This window comes from Salvelinus sp. IW2-2015, unplaced genomic scaffold (assembly GCF_002910315.2).
Source record: "Salvelinus sp. IW2-2015 unplaced genomic scaffold, ASM291031v2 Un_scaffold3661, whole genome shotgun sequence".
Classification (NCBI taxonomy): domain Eukaryota; kingdom Metazoa; phylum Chordata; class Actinopteri; order Salmoniformes; family Salmonidae; genus Salvelinus; species Salvelinus sp. IW2-2015.
Genome location: NW_019944938.1, coordinates 46445 through 56514, shown reverse-complemented (window position 1 = coordinate 56514; position 10070 = coordinate 46445). Strand labels below are relative to the sequence as shown.

The following is a 10070-nucleotide window of genomic DNA, read 5'->3' as shown; positions in this document are numbered from 1 at the left end:
GTCCACAGCATCGGAGTCTAGGTCCTGACTGCTTCCTGTGTATCTTTGAAAGACACTACTGAAGGGAGCCAGCTCTGAGTCCACCTGAAAGCAGGTCAGTCACATCATGTTATTTATCATAAGTATAACATACAGTGAGTGTACAAAACATTAAGGACACCTTCCTTATTTTGAGTTGCACCCCACACTTTCGCCCTCAGAACAGCCTCAATTCATCGGGGCATGGACTCTACAAGGTGTCGTAAGTATTCCACAGGGATGCTGGCCCATGTTGACTCCAATGATTCCCACAAGTTGGCTGGATGTCCTTTGGATGGTGGACCATTTTTGATACACACGGGAAACTGGTGTGAAAAACAGCAGCGTTTCAATTCTTGACACAAACCGGTGCGCCTGGTACCTACTACCATACCCCGTTCAAAAGGCACTTAAATCTTTTGTCTGCCCATTCACCCTCTTAATGGCACACATACACAATCCATGTCTCAATTGTCTCAAGGCTTAAAAATCCTTCTTTAACCTGTGTCCTCCACTTCATCTACACTGATTGAAATGGATTTAACAAGTGACATCGATAAGGGATCATACACTGACCAGGTGAAAGCTATGTCATGGAAAGAGAAGGTGTCCTTATTGTTTTGTACACTCAGTGTAGAATGTTAAATATGGGGATGTGTGCTCTTTAGTTTTGTAAAGCCATATATATCTAAGTACCTTTCCTGCGTTGACATAGGCCAGAGCAGCAGCAGTTGCCTCCAGGCAGAAAATCACAACCAGCAGATAGACAAACTGTAATGGCCATGACAACAGATAAGGTAATAAGCTGTATCCCAAACTGTAGAAGAAGCATAGTATCAGAGCTATGACAAACAAAAATATATTTTATTCTATTCACACACAAAAACTCTCACCACGCCCTGTAGCAAGGCTGACTTTCTGAGGGACACCCAGATGCCCAGTCCTCCGCTGACCAATAGGAGGGTAGCGCTGGCCAGAGCTAGGCATGCTGGGAGGATGATGTATGTGTGGGCGAAGAAGAGGCCATTGTGTCTGTAGTTCAACAACAGGTACACACCACTCAGACCTACCACCAGACCTGCCAGCTAGAGATGGAGGGAGGGAGCGATAGAGATGGGGAGGGAGAGAACAAGAAAGAGAGGAGACAGTGTTTATCATATCATTCAGTAGCAAACAATTCTTGTGATGGTGCAGTGCAGAAATAATTTAAAACCTATATATTTGAAGAAACATTCATGTACAGTCGTGGCCAAGAGTTTAGAGAATGACACAAATATACATTTTTACAAAGTTTGCTGCTTCAGTGTTTTGAGATATTTTTGTCAAATGTTACTATGGAATACTGAAGTATAATTACAAGCATTTCATAAGTGTCAAAGGCTTTTATTGACAATTACATGAAGTTGATGCAAAGAGTCAATATTTGCAGTGTTGACCCTTCTTTTTCAAGACCTCTTGACCAATCCGCCCTGGCACGCTGTCAAATAACTTCTGGGCCACATCCTGACTGATGGCAGCACATTCTTGCATACTCAATGCTTGGAGTTTGTCAGAATTTGTGGGGTTTTGTTTGTCCACCCGCCTCTTGAGGATTGACCACAAGTTCTCAATGGGATTAAGGTCTGGGGAGTTTCCTGGCCATGGACCCAAAATATCGATGTTTTGTTCCCCGAGCCACTTAGTTATCACTTTTGCCTTATGGCAAGGTGCTCCATCATGCTGGAAAAGGCATTGTTCGTCACCAAACTGTTCCTGGAAGGTTGGGACGAAGTTGCTCTCCGGAGATGTGTTGGTACCATTCTTTATTCATAGGCAGAATTATGTGTGAGCCCACTCCCTTGCTGAGAAGCAACCCACACATGAATGGTCTCAGATGCTTTACTGTTGGCGTGACACCGGGACTGATGGTAGCGCTCACCTTGTCTTCTCCGGACTAGCTTTTTTCCGGATGCCAAACAATCGGAAAGGGGATTTGATCAGAGGAAATGACTTACCCCCAGTCCTCAGCAGTCAATCCCTGTACCTTTTGCAGAATATCAGTTTGTCTCTGATGTTTTACAGAGAGAAGTGGCTTCTTTGCTGCCCTTCTTGACACCAGGCCATCCTCCAAAAGTCTTTGCCTCACTGTGCGTGCAGATGCACTCACACCTGCCTGCTGCCATTCTGAGCAAGCTCTGTAACTAGTGGTGCCCCGATCACACAGCTGAATCAACTTTAGAGACGGTCCTGGCGCTTGCTGGCTTCTTGGGCGCCCTGAGAGCCTTCTTTCACAACAATTGAACCGCTCTCCTTGAAGTTCTTGATGATCCGATAAATGGGTTTAGATTAAGGTCAATCTTACTGGCAGCAATATCCTTGCCTGTGAAGCCCTTTTTGTGCAAAGCAATGATGACGGCACGTGTTTCCTTGCAGGTAACCATGGTTGACAGAGAACAATGATTCCAAGCACCACCCTCCTTTTGAAGCTTCCAGTCGGTTATTTGAACTCAATCAGCATGACTGAGTGATCTCCAGCCTTGTCCTCGTCAACACTCACACCTGTGTTAACGAGAGAATCACTGACATGTCAGCTGATCCTTTTGTGGCAGGGCTGAAATGCAGTGGAAATGTTTTTTGGTGATTCAGTTCATTTGCATGGCAGAGAGGGACTTTGCAATTAATTGCAATTCATCTGAAGACTCTTCATAACATTCTGGAGTATATGCAAATTGCCATCATACAAACTGAGGCAGCAGACTTTGTGAAAAGTAATGTGTCATTCTCAACTTTTGGCCACGACTGTATATATTTCATAAAATATGTATGTGTGCTCTTGTAAAATCCCACTAGGTCTGAGGCTTCCTCAGTTTTCACAAATCTAGTTACACACACACCTTTTCAGTTAGTCATGTGGATTCAACAGCATCTAGGCAATTACAGTTAACAATCACTTTGGCACTAATTTCAGAACCTTGTGGTCCTTTTTCAAAACTCTAGACACAAAACTCAAAACGGTCATCACTTGTAACACAGGCTGTCCAATGTTCAAAACATTGCATTGTGCATTCATATCGTTAAAGAAACCTTGCACTTGCAAAATCATTGGTTCAAATAACTCAAATCATGAAATACCATAGGACCATTCATTTAGATCACCCACACACAAGATACCGATAGTTTCACTGAGCAGTTCTTCGTACAATCATTAAATATTGTAGTACAAAATATGTGATACATGTTTCATTATGCTACTACACATAAATACATCACTGTAAAAGGACTAGTAGATAGAATACTACAGACACAGTAGAATCATTGAACAAACTGTGAAATTTATTGATGAAATACAATAAAATCCCAACATAGGTTTCTTTGAATCAAAGCAAAAATAATTAGCTACAAAAAAACTGTTAAARGTCAACTGCAGTGTTCCTCACCTGGCTTACTGTAAAAAGCAAAACAAATGATTGATTACTGTACTTCTATATTTCCATCAACCTGTCTTGTGGATTTGGCCACAGGTTCTCATCCACATCACAATGGATGTTCTCATTAGCCAAACATCTTGGGAAGAATCTTAGAGCATGGCGAAACCAGGCCTGACACTGGTCTGCCYTGATGTCATWGCATGRMTCATCCATGGCTTGGAGAAGGYTGGCTTGTTCGTGAGGGCGCCTATCATATACCTTCCACCTCCATGTGGAGAACAATTCCTCAATCGGGTTAAGGAAAGGAGAGTATGGGGGTAAGCACAGGGTGGTAAATTGTGGATAGGCCTGAAACCATGCTTGCACCATTTGAGCATGGTGGAACCTGACATTATCRCACACAATGACATAGGTCATGCCATCAGCTCTACAGACCTGATTTAGCTCATCAAGGACGGTTACATTCGAACAGCGAATCKTGTGGCTGCCTGCAACTCAATATATAGAGTATATAGAGTAGAGAGCTTTAGATGTTGTTRGACCAAACATTAGAACGGACAATGATTGTTGATGATTGTTGATGCCACACATGGTGATTCCAGCATCTCAGAAACAGCTGCCTTCCTGGGATTTTTACACACTACAGTGGTGCGATAAACAAAACACATTCAGTGAACGGTAGTTCTGTGGGCAAAACCACCTTGTTAATGTGAGAGGTCAGAAGAGAACGTCCATACTCATTCAAGCTAACAGAAAGGCCACAAACACTCAAATAACAGCCGTTTAAAACAGTGGTGTGCAGAAGGGCATCTCTTAACGTACAACACCGTGAATAATTCAGGCTGTTGTGGAGGCAAAAGGGGGTTCTACCCAGTACTAGATAGGTGTACCTAATAAAGTGGCCGGTGAGTGTACAGTAATGTCAAATCTGAAAACATGGTCTGGAAGTGGTACATGGGACCATAGAAACTGTGTCTGATAAAGAATGATGTTGAAATATTACATCCATAGATAATGTAGTCCAATTGGTTCATGTTCCACGGTAATTGTATCAATTGATAGTTAGATCATTGTAATGAAATGAATAGAAAGTAATCTGAGATGTAATGTGTGAATTGCATTTTGAAATGGTAATACTTTGATGTTAAGTTGTGTCATTTTGAACAGGTGATTTTAGTTCAATGAACAAATGATCTTAGCTTTATGTGTATTGTATCCAAGCAAATTGGAAAACGTGTTGATTTTGACAAATTTGCTTTTTGATCATTGGTTGTGAGTTTTGTCTCTAGAGTTTTGAAAAATGACATCAAGGTTCCCGAAAATCTGTAAACATGTAGCAAGAATGAATAGAAGCGAGAGACAAAGAGCGGTGGAAACACTTCATATGACATTCTAAGCGGTTGGCTAGATAATACAAAGCYCATTCCGTCTTTTAATGATATACATTATAGTTTCAGTGGACAAAATGAACAATACATARCAAAAGTGCATAGAAATATGCAATAGCCTGAAGTTAAATAAATATTGCAATAGGTATAATGATTTTCCATTCCTTGACGTATGTTAACTTAAATAGTTTTACAGGACGTACAAAGCAGAAGCACATAATGGTCAGCGGTGTATCGGATTTACTTAGCGCTGGAAGACCTTACCCATAGAAGTTGCCAAGTTATCTGAATAACTATTTTAAAAACTCGTCGTCTTGTTTCACCCATTTTATCTCAAACAGCAGTGTTCTGTGTGTTTGAGGAAGTTATGTTTCCTTAGTCACGGGGCTTACTCCCTCCATACAGCACAGACATTCCACCACATTCCACCAAACAAAACAGGGTGGAAAAATAAATTTAACCAATTCAAAATCAAAAGTGTGCACGCATAACTTGCCGTTTTTCTCCAACCGCAACAAATTATTCAGGCATTTCTCAAAAGAGAGAGAGAGAAGCAGCAGCATGACAGCGATAATGAAGTAAGGAAGGATTTTAAATGAACCGCATAGCTCCCACAGGGTGCCTGAGCAGAGCTGGTGTATACATACAGCTACATAGTACATCATGTATTTTACGAGCCTGCTCCTCTCACGTTAATCAGCCAATCAATCAATCAGTCATAAGTTTTAAGTAAGCAAGTGCAGACAGACAGAGCTAGATGGGTGTGTGGCGCCCTCTGTTGGGTGGTGTGGACTGACGTTGGTAAGCGCATCTCATCGGTTATGTGCTCATCCCAGTCATCGTTACAGTAGAATAGATCTATGCWGACATGACACTGGCAGTTGAGAAACAGAACAGCACTCCAGTCTCTCCAGTAAAGTTGATTTTCTTATAAAGTATATTGAACATGTATTTAGAAATGATGGGATTGATGATTTAATTAAATAATAGGCAATATGATACATTATTTATACAATAGGCAATACAAATACTTACAAGGTGTGATAGAACAGTAGGTATACTTAAATGCAGAAGACCCAAGGCCGTAGGTAGTTGCGATTCTTGCTGAAATTCAGTGAGTTTTTATCGTGACATTTTGTGGTTCATTTAACATAACATTTATGATGAGCTTTAAAAGTCTTGTTTTACAATTACGATTTTACGGAACAATTCCATATTTAGATTGTAAACATTTACATGCGTTCTCCTCAAAGACAACCTCCATTCTAGAAAACAACAAACAGAACGTTAGGCACTACAGCTAAAGACGGTATGTACGCTTACGTAGTGCTACGACCATARGAACATGCATAACCAACGGAGTAGGTGACAGGCATAGGAGAGTGTCCAGGGTCGCGTTCAGAAGGCACAAAACAGGACAAAACATTTAGAAATGAAGGAGGTTCTACTTGAACTGAGGTGCTCATTTTCTTCACCCATCTTCAGGTSTATTCAGTCAGGTGAAACATTTTAAACCTATACATTTGCAGATAAAAATATATGAATATGGAGCTAACCAGGTCCCTAACCTACATGATGAGAGGTGATGATCTGCTCTACACAATATATTTCTATCTGAATATCCTGTAGTGTTGCGTCCTCCTGAATGGATATGAGAACCCTGCACTTCCTCATTGGTCCGCGTGGCAAGCAGTCTCATTGGCTGAGTTGTGGATGTGATGGGCCAAGCGGCATCATGGTCCTCCATGTTTGTGGTTTAAGTTGTCAGCTATCAGCTGGAGGTCCAGAGTTCAACTTCATTCTAAAGATCCACAGTTCAATGCAGTGATCTGTGTGTGTGTCTTGTCCTGTGTGTGTGTGTGTGTGTGTGCGTGCGTGTGTGCGCGTGTGTGTGTTTGTGTGTGTGTATCTAGTCCTCTAGGTCCAGATCTCAGTAGGCACCATGCCCTCCTTGGTCCCAACAGAAGGCATTAGGTTCTGTTCTGAGAGGAAGTCCAGAGGGAATTGAACCAGGAACCCTCTGATCCTCCTTAGCTCTTCCTGGGCTTTACCTGCGTCCGACTGGGCCAGGCCTGGGTTCGTCTGGTAACTCTCTAACTCAGACATGTTACGAACCAGGGAGGACGGCAGGCACCGGAACACCTGGAGAGAGAGCAGGGAGGGAGAACGAGAGAGAAAGAGAGAGAGAAGTTAGTTAAAAATCTCTTTCACACACACCACACACACACACACACACACACACACAACACACACACACACACACCACACACACACACCACACACACACACACACACACACACACACACACTTCTCATAGATGGTTGCGTTGCGTCCAGCGGTGGTCATCCAGACATCCTTATAGAAGCGGTCAGAGACAGGGTCAGACACATCTATGGTCGTGTCCATATGAGCTCCGAGGATAGTCCTGACAGGAGAGAAACACACACACACAATGAGATGTGTACTGTCTTAGTGATTGGATGAGGACCAAAAGAACAGTTACACACACCCAAACCAACCCAAGGCATAGCTGCAGTGTGTGTGTATATATAGTGGTGTGTGTGTATATATATATGTGTGTGGTGTGTGTGTGTGTGTGTTGTGTGTATATATGTGTGTGTGTATATATATATGTGCGTGTGTTGTGTGGTGTGTGTGTGTGGTGTGTGTGTGTGTGTGTGTGTGTGTGTTATATATGTTGTGTGTGTATACATATATATATGGTGTGTGTGGTGTGTGTGTTTTATGTGTGGTGTGTGTGTGTGTGTATATATATGTGTGTGTGTATATATATAATATGTGTGTGTGTGTGTGTGTTGTGTGTGTGTGGGTGTGTGTGTGTGTGTGTGTGTGTATATATGTGGTGTGTGTGGTGTGTGTGGGTGTATATATATATATGTGGTTGTGTGTGTGTGTGGTGTGTATATAAATGTGTGTGTGTGTGTGTGTGTGTGTTACGTGTATATAATATGTGTGTGTGTGTGTGTGGTGTGTGTGTGTGGTGTGTATTGTGTGTGTGTGTGTGTGTGGTGTGTGTGTGTGGTGTGTGTGTGTGTGTTGTGTATATATATATGTGTGTTCACGCCCTGACCTTAGAGATCCTTTTAATGTCTCTTTTTGGTTTGGTCAGGGTGTGATTTGGGGTGGGCATTCTACGTTGTGTTTTTCTATGATTTTCATTTCTATGTTTTGGCCAGGTATGGTTCTCAATCAGGGACAGTTGTCTATCGTTGTCTCTGATTGAGAACCATACTTAGATAGCCCTTTTCCCACCTGGTTTTGTGGGAAGTTGACTTTGTTAGGGCACATAGCCTTTGAGCTTCACGGTTTGTTTTTGTAGTGTTTATTGTTTTGTTCGGCGTCATTTTGATTTAATAAAGAAAATGTACGCTCACCACGCTGCACCTTGGTCCTCTCCTTTCAAAAGCCGTGACAGTGTGGTGTGTGTGTTATATATATGTATGTGTGTGTATATATATGTATGTGTGTGTATATATATATATATGTGTGTGTATATATATATGTGTGTATGTGTGTGTTGTATATATATTATGTGTGTGTGTGGTAAATATATGTGTGTGTTGTGTATATATGTATATAGTGTGGTGTGTGTGTGTGTGTGTGGTGATGTGTTGTGTGTGTTGTGTGTGTGTGTGTGTGTGTGTGTGTGTGTGTGTGTGTGTGGTGTGTGTGTTGTGTGTGTGTGTGTGTGTGTGTGTGTGTGTGTGTGTGTTGGTGTGTACCTGAAGCACTCTAGACGTAGCGCCAGTGCAAAGCGTCCAGCCTGGTACTCATGTCCGTCCATCACGCGGTAACGGTCTCAGAGTCCTCAATGATCACCGCAACCTCGCTGTCACGCTTCCCAACATGCTGCGGTCGTTGATGTTGGCCGAACCTAACACACACAGCAGAGCAGAAAACGCATCAAGAGCAGCCACCACCAATGAGATGAACACAGAGACTGCAGTTCACTTATTCACCAGCAGAGGATCAAGAATAAAAGTGAGACTCTGTCCAACTCTGAGCATCAGTTTGTGAAAGCTGACAATTCTTAGTCATGCTTGTTATAGGAATATGAAACATGTTGAATACTTTTTTGTTCCTCACTCCTTGAAATCCCTTCATGAAAACATCCGCACTCACACAAGACCGCCTTTTCCCCACCCCAACACACACCTACCTATGATGACGGTGTTGTCGTCTGCGATGAGCATCTTGCTGTGGACGTAGACGAGCTCTGTGACCAGGCGTCCCTCCAGCTCAGCGTGGGTCCTCAGACGACAGAACGAGATGTAGTTCATCCACTGGAGCTCATCCACTGGAACACACACACACACCCACAACACACACACACACACACACACAACACACACACACCACACACACACACACACACACAACACACACACACACACACAACACACAACACACACAACACACACACACACACACGGTTAGTTCTCAGACCACAGAACCATATGGAGTTTATCCCCTGAGGTGTGTGTGTGTGTGTCATGATTTGTGTTGTGAATATCCTTACTTTCTTTCTTCAGCTGGGAGATGATGGATTATTCACCTTGATAAATGGTCCTGAAGAGGATAGGAGAGTTCAGTTAACAATGAAAACACTGCATGTTGTGTGTGTGTGTGTGTGTGTGTGTGTGGGTGTTGTGTGTGTGTGTGTGTGTGTGTGTGTGTGTGTGTGTGTGTGGTGTGTGTGTGTCACCTGTAGTTGAAGTGCATGACGGCCTGAAGGGCGTTTCCTCCCCCTGTTGTGATGTCACCTTCCAATCCAGGAAGTAGTGGAGTCACCACGTACACACGGAACTCTTTGCCTTCCCTACAGAGAGATAAAAAACTCATCAAATACTGCACCTTACACCACCAAACACACACACACCACTACACAACACACAACACACACACACTCACACAACACCACACACACACACACACATAAAACACACACAAAACACACACACCTCTACACACTAACACAACACACACACTAAAACACACACCAACACACACACACCTCACACACACTAACACACACACACACTAAAAACACACACAAACACACACACCTCACACACAACTCCTACATCACCAACACAAACACACACACACACACACACACTAAAACACACACAAACACACCAGTTGCGTTGTTACCCATACGTATGTCCCACTTAGAACCCCACACACAACACCAACATAACCAAAACACACAAAACACACACCCTCACACACCAA

At 42.8% G+C, this 10070-nt stretch overlaps 1 protein-coding gene and 1 pseudogene across 1 annotated transcript in view; both read right to left on the bottom strand.

Annotated features, from left to right (window-relative positions):
• LOC139025971 (tetraspanin-36-like) overlaps nucleotides 1–5429 on the bottom strand; it is a 6658-nt gene extending 1229 nt beyond the window's left edge. The window contains exons 1-4 of the mRNA XM_070441246.1: nucleotides 5078–5429; nucleotides 912–1103; nucleotides 715–789; nucleotides 7–84 (exon numbers count right to left, since the gene is read on the bottom strand). Coding sequence (XP_070297347.1) covers nucleotides 7–84; nucleotides 715–789; nucleotides 912–1103; nucleotides 5078–5140 — 408 coding nt within the window. The 5' untranslated portion in view covers nucleotides 5141–5429. The remainder of the gene's footprint in view (nucleotides 1–6; nucleotides 85–714; nucleotides 790–911; nucleotides 1104–5077) is intronic.
• A 738-nt stretch (nucleotides 5430–6167) lies between these two features.
• The window catches only part of LOC112076285 (phospholipase D1-like), an 18366-nt pseudogene continuing 14463 nt past the window's right edge, over nucleotides 6168–10070 (bottom strand).